The following is a 20,094-nucleotide window of genomic DNA, read 5'->3' on the forward strand; positions in this document are numbered from 1 at the left end:
CAAGACAATACTGGCATAAAAACAAACACCTAGAATAATGGAACAGAATTGAGAGCCCAGAAATAAACACATGTATATATGGTCAACTTATATTTGACAAGGGAGCCAAGAATACAAAGGATAGTCTCTTTGATAAATGGTGTTAGGAAAACTGGATATCCACATGCAAAAGAATGAATTTAAGCTCCTATTATACATCACCAAAAATTAACTCAAAATGGATTAAAGATTGAAACATAAGGTCTGAAACCATAAAATTCTTAGAAGAAAAAACAGGGAAAAAACCCCATTGTACTTTATTTATTTATTTATTTATTTATTTATTTATTATTTTTTTAATGTTTATTTATTCTTGAGACAGAGACAGAGTGTGAACAGGGGAGGAGCAGAGAGAGAGGGAGACACAGAATCCGAAACAGGCTCCAGGCTCTGAGCTGTCCGCACAGAGCCCAATGCGGGGCTCGAACCCACGAACTGTGAGATCATGACCTGAGCCGAAGTCAGACACTTAACCGACTGAGCCACCCAGGCGCCCCCATTGTACATTTAAATTAGACCTATAGATGAATTATTTCATTGCTTTTTATCTACTCTATATTTTAACATATTGCACTTAAGTTTTAATGTGTACAGTTACATGTATACCAATGTTAACTGATAATATATAAAATTCTTCCAAAGTAGCATATGAGTAAAGAACTCTTCATCTGCTTGACACTATACATTTAGATAAGCTTAATGATTAAATTCCTACCTCAAATAAAACCTTGCTGGCACTAGGGAATGCTCATTACTCAATGGAAAAGCCACAGAGTTTCAGTCAATCAGTGTGGTCAACTTGTGAAATGCTCAATTTGTGGTGTTATATGGAATGAAATTGAAAAAAGATTTATGCACAGATATTTTCTTTTTACTTTAACTTTTTTATTGTCACAGTTTGACACAGAATACATTCAATTTTTGCTACTAGAATATTAATTTTCTGTCTTTATCTTGTGAAGATATCTAGGAAAGATAGTATGAGGAAGAAATTAGGAATCAAGGTTATTAAACATGTCAGTGGCTTCTGGATTTCTGTGCACTCCAGATACAGAATGAGTTATACAGGAATTAGTTTACCTCACTTGAATCTAATGTTACCAGATAAGTAGCTAATACATTTTTGCCTTCAGAGAATCCCTTCTCTTTGCATTTTTTTTTTTTTATTCCTTTGGTAATGGGAGTGTGGCCAGATACATTTTAGCCTTAGTAGAAACCATAGCCCATCTTCTATTTGGTTCTCTTCCTCAGCCTTCAAAAACCTTGGATTTCCCATTCTAAATAACCCCTTGCTATCCGCTTCCATCTCTCTCTTGGAACAGCAGTCTCTAGTGGAGCCTTCACTTCTGCCTCTTGACTTACTCCTGCCAGTCTCGTCTCTGCTCTGTCAGCATTACTGAACTCCTCTTTGACGTCATTGATGATATCCTAATATCCAAATTGAAAATCCACTTTCTTTTAGTTTGTTAAAAAAAAATTGTATTTAAGGTGTATAACCTGATTTGATATGCATATACATGATGAAATGGTTACCACAGTCAAGCTAATTTACATAACTTCTCACATAGCTACATATGTGTGTGTGTGTGTGTGTGTTCGATGAGAGCACCTGAAGTCTCTCTCAGCAAATTTCCAGTATTCAATACAATGTTAACTATAGTCATCATACTTGTACCTTAACTTTAATGCTTAGAACAAAATGACATATGATCCAAATGTTGCCATTTTGTTTTTGTAACATCTCTATTGCAGACTTCCTAGAGGATTATGTTTTTAGAGACTTTATGATAAGTCTCTTTGGTGTTTCTATAATGGAAATCCTTAAAATAGGATTTATGACAAAGTTATACTTATATCAGCTTATAAGTTCTAACAGGTAGTTTTACAGTAAAGCTTTGAAAATCCTATCCTGTCATAAATAAAATGCTTCCCTGTCATTTGGGTGACTTTAGGGATTGATATCTAAATGAGGAGGTATTTATGAAATGGTACCCTAGGCCCATTTGTCTTTGAGTTAAATAGAATCCATGATATTTTTTTTCTCCCTCCCTCCTACCATACAACTTCCTCTCATCTGGACTTGTTTCTTTCCATATTTTGTTTGTAAATACAGGAACTGGGAAAGAGCTCTTAAGTCATGCTTTGCCCTTAGTTAATAGGAATTATTTTTCCATATTTCATGGCATAAAACCTGTACCCTTAAAGGAACTTTGCTGTTCAAGCAAAAATTGTTTTGTCAGAGCCAGAAAAATAGCACTGATTAGTTATGACTCCAAGCCATAAAATTTTACCATAGAGATTTTGCGACTCTTTTTGAGTTTACTGTTTTTAATTCCCCAGAAGTTTTAATCTTTTATTTAATGTGTAATTTGGCCATAATCCTTACAAAATAGAATTTTAAATGCTCCATGATGCACACAAATATATTTAAGTAAACTGTCTTCTCAACCAGTATACCCAGGTGTAGTTTATGGAGGGATATGTTTTAGGTACATGTGCACTTAAAATTTTTTTTTTTACATTTATTTGTTTTTGAGAGACAGAGCACAGTGAGGGATGGGCAGAGAGAGAAGGAGACACAGAATCCAAAGCAGGCTCCAGGCTCTGAGCTGTCAGCACAGAGCCCGATGCGGGGCTTGAACTCACAAACTGTGAGATCATGACCTGAGTCAAAGTCAGATGCTCAACCCACTGAGCCACCCAGGCACCCCACACGTGCACTTATAAAGATGCATACACATGCATCCCTCAGAGAAATTGTGCACGGTAATTTTTAGGATGGACTACTTCATTGCTATTGAAATTGTCAGTGACCTAGAATTTCAGATTAAATTGAAGGGTCATTAAAATATAGCTGCAGTTGTCTTTAAAACAACTTGATTAATGCTATAATTAATTTAGCTTTTAAGAAAACATGTAAATCATGAGCCCTGGGCATTATTTTGGTGAGATTTAGAATTTTTTTATAGGAAGATGTGGAAAATGCCTACTTTAAGGCAATTTAAAATACTTTATGAAGTGTTAAGTGTATCAAAATATAAGTATTAATCCTTACATTTATTACCCATGCATTTTGTCAGTTTTGTATTAGAATCAAACTGATTAGAAGTGATTTCCATAAATGTCTTCTGACTGAATTCTGTACTACTACTGTAAAAAAATGCTAACCTAATTTTTGAAAATGGTAAAGCAGGAAAGCTTTCTATTCTCAATAACTCAGTCTCCGACTTCCCTGATAAAGGAGTTATTATAACCATGTTCTATCTTTGTAGCTGTAACTTTTTTTAATTAGCAACATAATAGTGAAAGGTAGAACACAGTTCTTTTACAAGATGATTTTTTTATATGTGAGCCTTAACATCTTTTTTTCACAGTCTTTCCTTAAAGTCCTTTTTTTTTTTTTTTTTTTTTTTTTTAACCAACTTCATTTTTGGTCCCCTCATTTGGACAGGCTGGCTTAAATGATTGAAAGCCAAATGAGGATGCAGTATCTGAGTATAGTAAATGTGCACAGCACTTTGCCCACCCTACAGTTTTGGTGGGCATGACTTCAACCGTTAATAGGCATTTTTAACTTTTAACTCAACTACACTGATGCATTTAGCTCATGTTTAAACATAGGTCCTGAGCCTGCTGCCCTGCTAAGATGGTGAGAATGTTGCCTTTTTTTAACATAAATTCTTAGTGATTTCTCTATATGTTTTTTTTCATGGAACTCCAGGCGATGTCTTTACTATAAACATAGTTGTTTGGAATGTGAATCTCCTCTTGGATATCTGATTCAGTGATGATTCATTTTAAATTGTTTCCATTAGGTCTTACATCGTTTCATGTTACTTGTAAACTTTTGGTTTCTCATGTTTTCTTTTGACACCTAAGTTAAATAAAACTGATTAGAGTATAGTGATATAAGCAATGCTTGGGAAATACTATGGATACTTATTGTGTGTATATGTATGTATGTACATGTGCAGTAGCTTCCTTTGATTTTACTTTGTATTCTACGCTTAAAAGTCAATATACTTCTGGAGAGTAAATTACCATTTTCAGTTGAGGAGAAATAAAGCTAATTTATTAAAGATTAGGATGTTTATAAAAATCCTTACCCATGTTCTGCTCTTTTAATATTTGGCAATCACAGACAAAGATATTAGGATTCAAGATAACTCAGCAAAGTTTTAGACTTCTTGAAACTTTAGAGATTTGATGTCTCTAATAATCATTAGGTGTGTTGAACATGTTATTTAGAGTTCCTTGTCCAGTATTTTGCTTCTAATTGAGATCCATCACTGCTGCTTGGGTGGTTGACAAAGATTCTACATTGACCATAACATTTGTTTTGTTTTTACTTGTAGACAGAGACTATTCATTTTGGCAAATACTTGTTTACTTTCCATGTTCTGCAAGAATAACAGCGAAAAAAAATGCCCTTTATCATCCTGGTCTTGTATCAAAACAATGATGGGCCCAGCCTTCATTTTATGAATTTGATGGTCCAGGCATTTAACCGTGAATGACCTGTTCATAGGGTTTGTGGGTGCCTCTGATTAAAGGGAAGGATGTTGTAACACTGAGCTTCTTCCTCTCTTACCTCTCAGGACATCACATTTATATCACACAAAGGTGATGAGAGAGAGATTAGCCCAATGGATAAGGAGGGTAAACAAAGGGAACAGACTACCTGAGTTCAAATCAGAACTCTGCCATACGCTGGCTCTGTCATCTTAGGTTACCTTACCTTTATGATCTTCTGTTTTCTTTTCTGCATAGTAGGACTAAAGATACTATCTATTTCACAGAGGTATTTTTAGTATGAAATGAGTTGTACATAAAACACTGCCTGGCACATAGTTAACACCTATGTGGTGGTGGTGGTGGTGATTAGCTAACACCTACATGATGATGATTTAATAATTTGGAAGAAGCTCAGAGTACCTTTCTGAAAGAAAAAAAGGATTTGTAATATGCTTCCTTCAATACAGCTAATATTTTAATACCTCTCATATTAAATATTTGACACAATATTTGTGTCACCTGGTCTGAAAGGGAATTACTTTCCAGTTTTTGAAGTGCCAACTCTATATCCTAGATATATATCTATATACTCTCTATATATCTATATACTCTCTATATCTATATCTATATAGATATAGATCCTTTAAACAGAGTCCCCCAACTTGATAATAGTTCAAATTTATTTTTTTAAGTTTGTTTATTTTTGAGAGAGAGAGAGAGAGAAATGAATGAATGTGGGGGAGAGACCAAGAGAGAAGGGGGGTAGAGAGAGAGAATGAATGAATGAATGAATCACCAGGCAGGCACACTGTCAGCACAGAGCCTGATGTGGGGCTTGAACCCATGAACCATGAGATCATGACTTGAGCCAAAATCTGACGCTTAACTCACTGAGCCACCCAGGTGCTCCTATAATAGTTTTTTTCAACTGCAAATTTTTTTTTTTTTTTGTCCAACTCTTTAGAATTTCTGCAAACTAATTAGATTGTCTTTCAAAAAAACCCAGAATCTTGTTAATTGGGTGAATTGAGACATAGAGTAAAGTAAAGCAAGTTTCTGGTATATAACCACAGGAGAAATGAGTCATCTGTAACATGAGTGATCTACACCTTAGCTTGAGCATAAAGATAAGGGGCCCTTTTCCTGGCTGTGTGCCTTCCTCTTGACACAGGGGCAGCTTGATTTCTGTTGCTTTCTTGGGGCATCATCACAAATGGAACCAAGGGAGGGGAGTCCCAGCACAAAGAAATTTGCTTCATTTCACAATTTGGAAGCTATTTCTCAGCTCAGTTGGGAAGGAGGTTGTCATTTACTTTGAAGTGCTCTTCCATCCTCTTCCAAAGTTCTTTCTCCTGCCCACGTCCTTTTCCTCAGAGTTTTATACTCTCGACTTGTGTATACTCTTAACTTGGTGCTGAATCACCTCTTGAAGCTTAAAAACAATTCTGGATTTTCTGTCCTGGAGGTTTCAGTCAGGAGTCAGTGGATGGCTAGGGAACCTATATTTAAAAAAACCTCCCTGGAGGATTCTATGTCTGGCCCATGAACTGGCTTTTGGAACCACAGGTCTAAACTTCCAATTCTCAGCTGGAAGAGAAACATCCTGTGTTTTCTTCCCTTGGGCTTTACCATGGGCACACTGTTGATACTGAGCTGGAAATGCTAAATGTGTTGCTTGACCTCAGGAAACTGAGGCTTTGAATGCCTTAACCCCAGGGAAGAATTAAAATGAGAAGTATACATTGTAGGGCCAGGCCCATGGGGAAACTAATGTGGCCCAAGGGAACCCTGATATACTGGGGGACTGGTTGGGAAGATTGATGCTTTTTTTCATCCTAGTATTTACTTATTAATTTGTTTGTTCAGCAGCCATTTAAATGATTATGAGATCAAAGACATTTTGCTGGGCACAAGGGATGCAAATAGTATAGTGGAAAGAATACAGGTTTTAGAATCAGCCAGATGTTGGTTTGAATCCTTGCCGAGCTATGTGATTTTGAGCTATTAACTTCTCTAAACTTATTTCCTCATTGGCAAAATGGAAATAATGCCTACCTTGCAGGCTGTCATAAGGATTATAAATAATACACATGAGGCATCTCACATAAGTTAGCATTTATGTGGCAGGTATAGTGTCTGGAACTGTACACACATTTTCTTTGCCCCTCATAGGTGGTACTATTGATATCAATTTAGAAATGAGTAAACTAAGCCTTTGAAACAATAACTGCTCCAAGATCACTAGCTTCTGAGAGGAAGAGCTTTACTTTGAATCCAGGACTGTCTGACCCCCAATCTGATGTCCTAACCATGTATCCTAGATGCCTGCTCAGTCTAGTGTCATGTGACTCCCCCCAGTCCAGACTAGACCTAGGTGTGACCCATCCATGGGCTGGCCAGGCATCGATGACTCTGTGGCAAGGTGTGTTGATTCCCTCTCTGGGGACTATGCAATCAAGACTAGAGACTGAGGTTGTTACAAAGCTTAAAGGTCATGGGGTTTACTCAGGGCTAGGGTTGCCTTCATAGACCATGTGTAAACTGATGCTGAGGGCAGAAGCCAGGTGGAGTCCAGGAAAAGCAAGAGAGTTCATTTTATGATAGACGATAAAGACCAGGTGGGTTAGGTTCTTTACCACATTCAGTGTGTAGATCTAGCCCATATATCTTTGCTCTAATTCCTCTTATTAGTTGAGATAAGTTTGAATGACTATCTGCAACATGATTTTTAGAAAGACCAGGAGTCTAACCAGGACTCTAGTGGCATTAGAATGTAGCTATGCGTAGTTATTCACATAGTAGCCATGGTATACAGGCAAACAAAATTGCAACAGAAAGTGATAAATGTTTTAACAAGAGAGGTCTAAAGTGCTGAAGGGCACAGAGGAGGGAATGCACTTATGATCCTTCATGGAACATGTGCCTCCTTATGTTCTCCTGTGCTGGCTGTTTTCATGTAAGGCTCACTCCTTAGGTGGAGCAGTAGGCTTGGACTGATAGCCCGTTCTTGGACTTACCTAATATGTAGCAATTACTGATTCATTTTACTTGTAAGTATGTCTTCAAGTTCCAAAGAAATTGTTTGGAATCCAAATTAAATAAATGCTTGCCATATGATGATAGTCCTAAATATAATAGCTTGGACTCCTTTTTTTTTTCTTTAATGGTTATTGATTGAAGACCAAGAAGAGGGTATTAAATCCTCTTATTCTAATGGAATTATCTTAAAAGGTATCTTCTGGTATAGCATGAAGTCAGCTATGGAGGAACTTGAAACTCTTCTCTGGTTATCCCATTGGTCCTAATCAAATAAAATCAGTTATATCATTTTCTCTGCAAAACTGGATGTTTTTCTGACTTAAGGGTACCAAATGAGCCTTATATTTTTCTGCAAATTTTTAGTAAATTTAGGGTGTATAGCTGTACAACATTCTAGCAGAATGGTTTGAATACTGATTTTTTTTCACAATATGCAGTTAACCAAGAAGATGTGTAAAGCACTTAGAGTGCATGGTCCATATTAGGAATGACCACCATCTCATTTGCGCTACCCAGGAAACCTATAGATTGCACCTTGCTAAAAGAATAAGCATTGAATCAATGCAGTATACATTTACAGAAAGTCTTAGGTTACAGATGCTATTTATGCAATTCATAAGGGGTTTTCAGTTATGAAGAGGGTCAGAGAAATATTAGTTGTCTTCTAAGACTTTTCTCTTGGAAAAAAAAAATCTAAACTGTGTCCTTAGCCAGTAATCTTTAAAGCTGTTAAAGAATATGAAACCTGCTTCCCAGTCTAGCGCAGCTGCTAAATAGCTATAGGAGCTTGGTTAGGATGCTCTAGTTTTTCTGTGCCTCATTTGCTTCATATCTTAACACTTGGCAGAGTTGTACTAGAGCAGGGGGTGGAACATATCTGCTATACTCTGTCTCTCTACCTTCCCAATTTGGCCAAATGATCATCATCCTGGGAGGCCAACTTGATGACAGCCCTTTGTCCTCAATCAGCACCTGACAATCAGCTCTTATACTTTTCTTAAATCTGTGTACACCCCCTGGACCAGAAGATAATGAAGATAATTTTTAGTTTTACAATTCTGTTCTTATAAATAAGAGATCCAAGAAAAGGACATGTTCTTTGCAGATATTTTATATTAACTGCCCCATAAGAAAATGGCAACCTGGATGTGTGAATAATGCTTTTTCCCTAAATCACCATTTGAAAAGCAAATTCATTTGACTTTTCTTCTCTCATTAGCTCCCTTGACCCTCAAACATCTTTTTAAAGGATTACAGTTACACTTTTCCTTGTGCTGCACTTGGACCTTGCTATGTATCCTTTAGTCCACTATGGAGCTTTAAAGAAAAAAAAAAAAAAAGCCTCCAACTGGGGTTAAAAGAAAGTGTTTAAGAAGTTAGAGCTCCAAAGCTCCCCGGCCTGCACACTTTTTACACCAGAGATACTAGTAAAAGTGAATTGTTGCCCCCTTGTGGTATTTTTTCACACAAGTGAAATTGTAGAGTATAATTTTAATCTCTGCCACTTTGAAACTGTCTTTGTGATGAACTTAGTTATTATGAAAAAAAAATAGGTATTTTTGAAACCACCTCTCCTTGTTTATTTATTCTCATCTGTCTTAAACTTTATAGGATCTTGTCTTTGATATTTTTTTGAATACCAGATATCTAAGAGCTTAAATCAAATGGATGACCAAAATTATATGGAAGAAACCCAAATCCATTCAAATTACTTTTCTGTAGTCCTTGGCACTTCAAATGAGTTTGTAGGGTCTTGGGAATATCTTATTGCCCCTTTTATAAGTTATGTTATATACCTGAAGATATTCTTCAGAGCTATAAAATAGGGAAAATTTGAAATACCATGTCCGGGAATGCTTAGTTGTGATATAGTTAATTCATAAGGGTTCAGGTGATCTTTAGGATTAGATTTTCTTCCATTTTCATTATATGGAATATGAAACAAGATTTTAAAACCAAATGGGGCTTCCTTTCAACAAAATAGACTTCATGCCCAATAAAATGCTTCATAGGAAGAGTGTAGAGGTCTTATGGACAAAGAAATCCATTTCATACTATTCCTTTTTTACAATAAAAACGTGGCAAACTCTTGAACAGTAAAACAGTCATAATTGGCTTATTGATTTTTTAAATAAATTATCATAAATATATATAGGAATTCTAAATGATTTTCATGTTTGATTAGAGAAGTCCATTCTGTCAACCATTTTCTATTTTGGATGATTGTCCCTCTCCACTAATAACCTTGAAAGTGAACAACTACTTGCAAGCTATCTGAAGATGATGGGTAGGTTTTTGAAGCACCTGCTCTTTTATAAAGATGAAATGACTAAGTGACTACTTGGCAGATTTCCACATTATGTCTTGAAACTGAAGATGACCAGTGAAATCTCCTTAGTATGTAACTTGTTATTTTTCAACACTGCAAAACTTGTTGGTTTGTTTCTGGATTATTTTGCTCTCAAAGAAAATTTGATCACAGTCAGGAAATAGTCATTGAAGGATTTGCCAGTCCTTTCCAGAGACATTTGTCTGTGCAATACTTTTAGTGTAAGAGAGGTTATTTCTTAAAAAGCAGATAAATGTCACTAAAAACACGAATTAAAGAATTTTGTACTATGAATAAGGAGGCAGAGTGGATTCATTTGCTTTACTTATTCAAGGTCTTGCCTTGGAGTCTCAGCTAATGTAAAAATAACCATTAATATGTTATTCAGAAGTATTATAGACAGTGCAAGATTTTGATCTCAGGCTATGTAGGACATGCCGTGGTAGATCCCAGTAATGCTCATCATATTTGCCTACTTGAACGCCTTTCTAGATTAAAGCAGCTTTGTGAACTAATGTCTATCCTTAATGCCAGAAGTGTTTAGGTAGTCCAGGAATTGTTAAGCTTTTATATCTTATATCCAATTAGGATTGACCATTCCACTAAAAAGTCTGCTTACCACCAGAGGAGGAATGTTTTGTATTATATCCTTTTCCTTATAATCTATTTATGATAAATTTTAGGGACATGCAGCTTCCCTTGGGAGCAAATTTAATTGCTGTCGCCTTAAGATACAAAATACTTCATAGTTGAAAACACATTTCAGTAATCATAAAGAGAGGTCATGAAAAATTGGGTAGTAGGAAATTTCCATAACTTAGGATATTTTTTTTTCAGAATTTTATAGTAAATATGCATAAATCTCTGTCCAAGTTTAGGTTATTTTCCTAGGACAGATTCCTAAATTTGGATAAAAAGTTATGAATATTTTAATGCTTTTGTATGCATTGCCAGATGGCTTTTAGAAAGACTGTATCAATTTTATATTCTCATAATGCATCCTGATGCCTGTCTCTCTACATTCTCACGTGAATCTTGGCAGTAGCAACTCATTTGGCATTTTTAATTGTGAAATTTGGTTACTATATTAGCTGTTTTTATTTCCCTTATGGATTATATTTAAGTCTTTTGTATATTTTTATATGAGCTTTTAAAATATTTAGGAGCCAAACTGGCATTTTCCCAGAGAATCATCAATCACCCTTAAATAAATAAATCTCTGTTGCTACTCACTCTTGGGCAAACTCAAGTTGCCCATGTGAGAAAAAGAAATTGCTCAATTGTTATTCATCGTCTACAACTCAGTCCTTGTGAAGATGCGGAAGCAACTTTCTCTGTTCTAACTTACATGTGTCTTCTGAAGTACAACAAAATCCCCCAGTGTGGTGCTTACCTGACCTTTTTGTCCCTCTTGAGCTGCTTTGAAGAATGACAAGATCTCTGAGATGATCCCCAAGTCCCCCTGGTGAATTTCATAAATACAATGAAGCCCAGGTTTCAAGTTAGCATCACAAAATTGTCATTAAAATTTAATAGGAATTCGTCCTGGTTTCAGATGATCACTTTTGTCACAATTATGGATCTAAGAGTAGAAATACATTTGTCATAATTGTTACTTACTTTCCTGTGTGTGTGTGTGTGTGTGTGTGTAGAGATGAAAGGGGAGATTTTGTTATTTTTTTCATAGTCAAAGCTACTGAATTTTTTCTTCACTTTTCTTTCATTGCATTACAATTAGAAAGTCTTCCTCAAAACACTTAATCACCTTTATGGAAATCCTAGGCAACCTTTGTAGCCTTCCTGGGGATGTACAAGAACCATTGTTCCAATTAGGAAAAACTATTGCCTAAACCTAGTGAAGGAAAAACCTTTTGAAGACCTTCCTCAACTTTGGGGTTTATGAAGGAATGAAATTCATGTCTGCCAGGCAGTGGAGTCAGTATTTTCACAGCTTCATGCAATTTGTGAGTCTGCCTGATATCTTGGTTGAAAAGAATCTACCCTATTTCTGATTCTAATAGCAGTAATCTACAGCTGGACGTTAGGAGTATTTCCATAAGGGGCTGTTCACCTTTCTCTGTAGAAGAGTCGATAGGTTATCCTGTTGGACCATTTCCACATGTGTGCAAGTCAATGTAATTATGTTGGTTAGAGCGTGGTTTTGATGGTATTGTTCTAACTTCATTTTGATGATGATCTTGTGATATTTTAGACAACTCTCTGATGAAAAAGGATCATGGCATCTTCATTCTGTAAATGTAAAAACTGGGAGTCACAAGTGTGATGCTATCTCAGTTACAGACCATACTTACCTACCAGCTCTTCTTCATTCTGCCTTTCTGTATTAAACCCCATTGCTTTCCTTAACAACTAAAATATCTAGCCAGTCTTCTGCATCTGTAAGACAGGGCTGAAGAGATTCAATGGATAGTGATTTATCAAGGCCACTGTATTTTTATTTATTTTTTATTTTTTATTTTTTTATTCTCTAGTTAGCATACCATGTAATCTTGGCTTCAGGAGTAGAACTCAGTGATTCATTTCTTATATATGACAACTGGTGCTCATCCTGAAAAGTGCCCTCCTTAATTTCCATCACCCATTTAACCCACCTCCATAAACCCTCAGGTCTATGTATTTAAAAGTCTCTTATGGTTTGCCTCTCTGTTTTTATCTTATTTTTCCTTCTCTTCCCCTATGTTCATCTGTTAAGTTTCTCAAGTTCTACATATGAGTGAAATCATGTGATATCTTTCTCTAACTTATTTCACTTAGCATAATACCCTCCAGTTCCATCCATGTTGTTGCAAATGGCAAGATTTCATTATTTTTCATTGCCAAGTAGTATTCCATTCTGTGTGTGTATACACACACACACCACCCCACATCTTCTTAATCCATTCATCAGTTGATGGACATTTGGGCTCTTTCTATACTTTGGCTATTGTCGATAGAGCTGCTATAAACATGAGGGTTCATGTGCCTCTTCAGATCAGCACTTTTCTATCCTTTGGATAAATTCCTAGTAGTGCAATTTGATGGGTCATAAGGTAGTTGTATTTTTAATTTTTTGAGGAACCTTCACACTGATTTCTGGAGTGGCTGCACCAGTTTTGCATTCCCACCAACAGTGCAAGAGGTTCCCCTTTCTCCACAGCCTCACCTGAGTTGTTAATTTTAGCCATTCTGACAGGTGTGAAGTGGTCTCTCATGTGGTTTTGATTTGTATTTACCTGATAAGCGATTTTGAGTATCTTCATGTGTCTGTTTAAGGCCACTGTATTCTTAAAGCACTCAGGACAAAGATATGCAGAATTTGTCATTAGAGCTGGACATACCTGGAGGTTGACAATCTCCTCATAAAACTCTAACCTTTTTGTGCTGATCTTGGGCAGTGTATTTTCCAGGTGGTTGTTCATGAACTAAAAAGAAAGTTAAATGCATGAGTTGAATTTGGGTGACTGGCATCATACTTGCCTTTAGATGCTTCCTGTACAGGGTGAACGTGCTTAAGGATGTAGACTAATTTGAAAGTGTACAAGGCATTCTCCAAGTCTAAAAAGGAGGAAATATAAATTAGCATGCTTGTATGTCCAATACCTTATTTTCAAATATATAGATAAAAACAGGGATATATATTTTCAGTTAGCTTTAGTCTTACCAGTTAGAGTTCAGAAGAAAATATGTACAAGACCTTTTTTATACCTTAGGTTAGGTTATATTTTAATATTTTTTTTATTCGAGTTCGACTTTAAGTCAAAACAGCCTACTTTGAACCACAAAATATTTTCAGTTAATTAAGGCCTATCCGTGGTCAAATCTTGGCTAACCATCTTAATTCTTTGGTATTTGCAATATATCCTACATGAGAAATGGGGCTGACCAAAAAGAAAACCAAGCAATGAACCAAAAGCACAGAGGTGTCATTCAAAAGAGACTTTTGAGGAAAATTTTTAGGGTTGTAACTAGGTCTCCCAAAACATCTTTATTTGGAACCAGTACTATATAACTTATCGCCAATGGAATAATTGTGCAATTTGAAAACTTATATAAGTTTTCAGAAGCATTGCTGAAATTTTGGCCACGCTATGAACTATTTTATGCAAATAGTGAGTTAACTTTCCTATCACACAATGTTTATATCAGCCAGCAAACCCAAAGACCATTCAATATTGACAATTACATCAGAATGATTTATTAGGTAAGTGGCATGAAATTGACCCTCTCTTAAAATAAGAATTTCCAGTCATTCAGTATAGATCTTCTGTTAGTGAAAGCAGTACACATTTTTCATATGAAAAATTAAAATGGTGAATGTGAAACGATTTAACAAATACTCAATATATTTTTATCTTAACACATTTAAAAATCTAGTAAAATTATTTTTCCATGTACTCAATTTCAATTTGCCTTTAAAAGAAACTCTAGGCTTTAAATAAATCAAATATGAGCTCATTTTTACAATGTAGTCAGCAATGATTTTAACTAAGGTTTTTGTTTAGAAAAAATAATTGATGCTTCTTTTTAAATATATAATTTTTTTTTTTTTTAAATTTTATTTTTTCAACGTTTATTTATTTTTGGGGGGACAGAGAGAGACAGAGCATGAACGGGGGAGGGGCAGAGAGAGAGGGAGACACAGAATCGGAAACAGGCTCCAGGCTCTGAGCCACCCGCCCAGAGCCCGACGCGGGGCTCGAACTCACGGACCGCGAGATCGTGACCTGGCTGAAGTCGGACGCTTAACCGACTGCGCCACCCAGGCGCCCCTAAATATATAATTTTATGTTAAGTATTTAATCTCTCCGACCTCATTAGGTGTGTCTCATCATTAGATATAATGTTACTAAAGTAGTTGTAACTTTACAGCTTCTTTGATTAATGATGGTTTGGACTAAGGTTTCACTGGGTAGGATTAACTATGTTTAAAGATGGCAAGCTGCCATTATAACATTAATGCCAGAATTTAATAAGAACCAGAAAATAACTTCAAGGACCTTAATAATTTAATGTGAGGGCATCATATTCTGATTATTTTACTGTAGTGTCCTATTAAAAATAAGTTATTCTTTATGTTGTGATAAAGTTTTACTCCACACACACCGAATATCAACTATGTGCCAGTCATGTGACTGTTTTCCATGCTCAAATAAGATAATATATGAGAAACATCTGCCTTATTTAGAAATCTCCTAGCCTTCTGTAATCTAGTGTTACTGATTTCCTAAGGCATGGATCTATCTCCCTAACTTCTGGCCTGTTTCTTTCACATTTCTTACATTAGCTGCCATCTCCATTGTCTAGACTGAACAGCTGACCAGATATGGCCCTGTAATGAAGGGTGGGAAGGTTGGAAAGCATGCATTAGAAGTGAATGTCCTATTTGTGGTACGGATTACTACACAGGAAGAGAAAAGTTTTGCAGGACTATACTGTTAAAACACTAGTCTGTTGAGGGAAAAATCTTTCTGTACTGAGGGTGTATTGTAATTTCTGCAAAATACAGGTACCCTTGATGCTCTTTACTGTTTTAAAACCTCCATGATTCCTATGTGTTTAGAACCAAAGAGGGAAATGGACCTAACACAAATAAATGCCTGCTATTCTTTGCTCTCACATTCTTAAGTATACATGCTTGCAAAGAAAAGCTGAGACCTTGTAAAAACTATAAACCATGACTACAAGATGTAAGAAGTAAAATACAGCAGAGGCAAAGGGAGACTAGATGCAAAAACTCCTGATGCAGACAAACCTCACCCCTTTAGCTCACAGTCTGGGCTTCCTGGTTGTGAAGGCAAAGAGGAGAAATAGGATTATGTGGTGGGTGATCTTCTGGTTGTAAGACACATGTCATCAGTTTTTCAGACACGAGCATTTTTCTTGTTCACCGTAATAAGAATAACTTATTCCAGGGGATTTGTAGAAGAAGCCGTGGCCACATAAGGAGTGATGTCCCCATGAATTTTTATAGAAAAGAAGAAAGTATTTCACCTATGTCATTTCATACACCAGCCTTTGGAGAACAGGGAGGGAATAATGTTAAAAGCAAGACATTTTTTTCTCCCAGGGGGGCAGGGAAAAGGGAGTTTGAAACTTCTGGTATATTTACTGTAGATAGATGCTTATTTTCTTTCTCCCCACTGACCTGTGGAGCAGTAGAAAGATGTAAAGATGTCTAGTAAAGGGTAGCATTGTTAGCAGTTGGAGGGGATAAATGGAATTTTTGTGGCAGGATGATATTTGCAAGACTGATCAGGCCGCTGGGAGGTTTTTAAATATGCCAGTTCCCTATAACAGGAAGATCAGTCTCTGTTTTAGACAGCATATCCAATTTAGTAAATTATTATTATTCCGTCAAAATTAATGTGAACAATTTTCTCTTTGAGGCTGCTTTTTCCATAGGTGATGTTTTCCAGATGGGCTTTGTGTAAAACTCTTAATGTTTTGTGTTTTCTTTCCTAGAGAAAGAGCCTTTTCTGACATGTCTTCATTTCTTTCTCTTTCCCTCATTGTAGGAAAGAGAGCCCCAAAGGCAAAGGAGAAGAACAAGAAAAAGAAGAGGAAGCTGATAGAAAGAGCCCAGGAGCAACACAGTGTCTTCCTAGCTACAGACAGAGCTCATCAGTAAAATAGGAGACATGTAGGTTATATTTTGGGGGATTTTTGTTTTTGCAAAAGTGCACAAAGCTACTCTCCCCGCCTGGACACTGGTGTGTGGCGTTTATGCTGCCTTGACCAGTATTTGTTCCCAGTAATGTTGTGAAAGGAGGAGCCACGAGCGTGGTCTCTGTTATTTATGCTTCAATTTGCATCTGGAGACTGTGAAGGCAGGAGCTCACGGCCTGAATCGGTGGAAGAGGGAGTGGGTGTCCCGCATGTGCCTTGGCTCCACATGCACGGAGGGAATGTGGCACCATGGAGAGGCAACGGCCGTGAGGCCCCAGACCACCACTGGAGAACAGACTTGTGCATATTTATGGGAAAGAAGACACTCCGCAGGCAAAGTGCTATTTCACCTGTGATCTTGATTTCTCACGTTGTGTATTTGCAAGGATAAATGTATGTGGATATCTGCTTTTAGCTGGGGGTATGCTCCAGGGATTCCTGCTCAGTATCACATCAGCTCCAACATGTACATAATCTGTAGGGCCATCGATAAACCTCTTACTGTGTATTTATGCCTTCTTTCCTGTAACAAGTCATACCTGATTAATATTATGTCACTTTGTTTCTAGATGTTCCTAACCATCGTCCAGTAAATGACTTCTAGTTGTGCGAATTGACGGATGTTTCGTTGCCCCTTGGAATGTAACTTTTCTTGGAGGGCTTATTTCTCATTGTAAGAATAGGATAAGCTAGTTTGTACATAGGCTCAAATGACCAGTGTCAAAGAATCTGAATATCAGTAGAACTTCCCCACTCCAGCTCTCCTCCTACAGATAAAGCAGCATGTGTCAGGCAGAAACTAAAACTCCCTTTACGTCTAAGAGGTGATGACTTTATGAAACACAATTGAAAACGCGAGGAATTACATGTAGTCCCTTCTAGTACTCATCATGCAGTTTCAGAAGCTAGAGAGATTTTCAAACTTTTGTTTCAAGCTTCAATATATATACATATTTATCTAAAGCCATCCCTGACTTACCAGGACAGGGTACCTACCAATATTCTTGGGTCACTGTAGAAATTACCATCGTGAGATCATGCATAGAATTTGAGAAGAAAACAGTATGAATTCCTGTAACTGCTGCTCAGATCTTAACAGGTCTCCTTTGAGCCAGATCCGTATCCTCTCCAAGACAGAAGAACACGATGGAGACTTCCCTGGGGACTTTGGGAGCAGTTGTTTCAAAAACATCATCATACACTTGAGGAAATCAGCTCTCAGAGAGCTTTGAATTGGCTTCTTCTATAAAAGCATCATTATCTTCCTGGCTAATTCAGACGAAAATTAAAACAAAAAAATGGTTACAGATGTTTAAGGAAAAAACAAGGTAAAGCATTTTTTCTCACCTTGCATTGGCAAAACTACCTCTTCAGCATTTTTGTTTTGAGTCAAAAGCATCTTACCAGTGAGTATCAATGTCCTATACATCATTATGAGAATATTGTTGCTATGAGATAATAAGCCATATATGAATGTTGTACACAACTTTAGGGTTTGCACTGAACCCTAAAGTGCTCACCTCGTTTCATGTCTATTTACACTATATTCCTATTTACTAAGTGGGGAAGGGGCTCCTTTATATAGTGCTTCATCGTTAATAAGTCAATATCTGTTCTGTTTCTGAGATGTTCTTTTCATGCATTAAAAATCTTCAAAATTATTGTTTGTGGAAGTTTTCTTTAGAGGTACATTTAGAGCAAAAAGAAATACTTTAACAACTCTACCCCTAAATAATGATCCTTACAAAAACACAAATGTTACCAAAAGGAACTAAATAGTTTAGCTATACATTACACTAGAGTGGAATGGAGTGGTTAGGCAGTGTGGCTCTAAAATCTCTACTCCTGAGTTCTAATCTAGACTCTGAGAGTAGCCTGGGGCAAATTATCTCTCCAGGTCTCTGTTCCTCATCTGTGAAATAGAGGTAACAGTAGTATCTACCTGTAGGCCTATGTTTGGAGGATTAAATTATGTAAAATGTGTAAAGTATGGTCAGCACAGGGTATATACTAAGTGCTATCCAAGTTACCTGTTATTAATTGCCTCTGTTCTTGGCTAATTATTTCAAAAACACTCATTTCTATATTTTTGAAAATTTCAGTTCCTTTCTATCTATTGCTTGATGCCTAGGCATCATTTGCCCCAATTTTTATTTTTTTTATTTTTTATTAAAAAAATTTTTTTAAACATTTATTATTGAGAGAGACAGACTGTGAGCAGGGGAGGGGCAGAAAGAGAGGGAGACACAGAATCTTAAATAGGCTCCAGGCTCTGAGCTGTCAGCACAGAGCCGGATGTGGGGCTCGAACTCACGAACCACAAGATCATGACCTGAGCTGATGTTGGACGCTTAACCGACTGAGCCACCCAGGCATCCCTGCCCCAATTTTTATTCTTATGGGAATTGATTTACAGCTGATATATAATCTTCCAATTGTAAATAAAAGATTCTTACTACAGTATCATTTATAGCTTTCTGGGAATACAAAGAAAATCTTGTGGTTTTCTATAAGTAGCTTTACCATTCCTATATTTATATGATGTATATAAATATAGACCATATGAAACTGGTTCCCCCCTCCAATATTTTCATGGAGCTTAGCATCTGTAAAAGTAAATGATGGAATCACAACTTTGTCAATTAAGTTTAGGTAGGGAAAATGGGTGAAGGGAGTCAAAAGGTAGAAAGTTACACAACAAATATGTCATGGGGAAGGCAATGTATAACATGGCGACTATAGTTACTAATGCTATTGCATATTTGAAAGTTTCTAAGAGAATCTTAAGTGTTCTTATTACAGAAGTTTGACAGACAAGCACTTAGGAAAAGCCATTTTTATGAATGTCTTTGTTCTTTTTCAAGATGCTAATACCAATAATTGTATGCATGGAATTTTCGTGTTTTGCTAGAAACATGTGGAGAAAAGATAGCCTCAAGTGTGTGACTCCTATAAAGGTGATGTGTGATTCCTCCTCCAGCTTCATATTTTTTTCTTTAACGGAGAGCTGTGAGGAGAAAGAAAAGGGCATCATCTGTTCATGTTAGAGAAGTTTGTGCATAGTAGATATTACTTGATAATATCATTAGACAAGGTAGAATTAGTAACCCTGTGAATGTATATCTTGACCAATCTCATCATCTTCCCTCTTCTTTCAAAAGGAATAACTATTTCACTTATGCATCTGACCCCCTTCCTGTTACTTTGGGGGGATCTTCAGTATCCACTTCTAGAATTTCTTCAGGCCTTCCTCTTCTCAAGTCACCATTTCATCAAAGTCTTCACGGTCCACATTTCTGAAAACGTTTGTTCATTAATGGCTTGTTCCCTTCTCAGCGATTTCTTCCCACACAACCACACTATCATTGTTCTGACAAAGGGAGCAGTGATGTTCCCCTTGCTAAACACAAGGAGGCCATTTGCCTTGATCTTTTTGTATGTGTCCTGTCTGCTCTTTCCACTAAGTTTAACTTTATTGTGCCCTTTTCTCTAGGAATTTCATTTCT

The 20,094-nt window shown here is 36.6% G+C and overlaps 1 protein-coding gene across 2 annotated transcripts in view; it reads left to right on the forward strand.

The window, feature by feature from the left end:
- Window positions 1-18,249, forward strand: part of RSPO2 (R-spondin 2) — a 159,187-nt gene extending 140,938 nt beyond the window's left edge. For both annotated transcript variants that reach the window (XM_045453900.1, XM_045453899.1), the window contains exon 6: window positions 16,438-18,249. In XM_045453900.1, coding sequence (XP_045309856.1) covers window positions 16,438-16,550 — 113 coding nt within the window. In that variant the 3' untranslated portion in view covers window positions 16,551-18,249. The remainder of the gene's footprint in view (window positions 1-16,437) is intronic.
- Window positions 18,250-20,094: the final 1,845 nt, after the last annotated feature.

The sequence above is a fragment of the Leopardus geoffroyi genome, chromosome C3, assembly GCF_018350155.1.
Source record: "Leopardus geoffroyi isolate Oge1 chromosome C3, O.geoffroyi_Oge1_pat1.0, whole genome shotgun sequence".
Lineage (NCBI taxonomy): Eukaryota > Metazoa > Chordata > Mammalia > Carnivora > Felidae > Leopardus > Leopardus geoffroyi.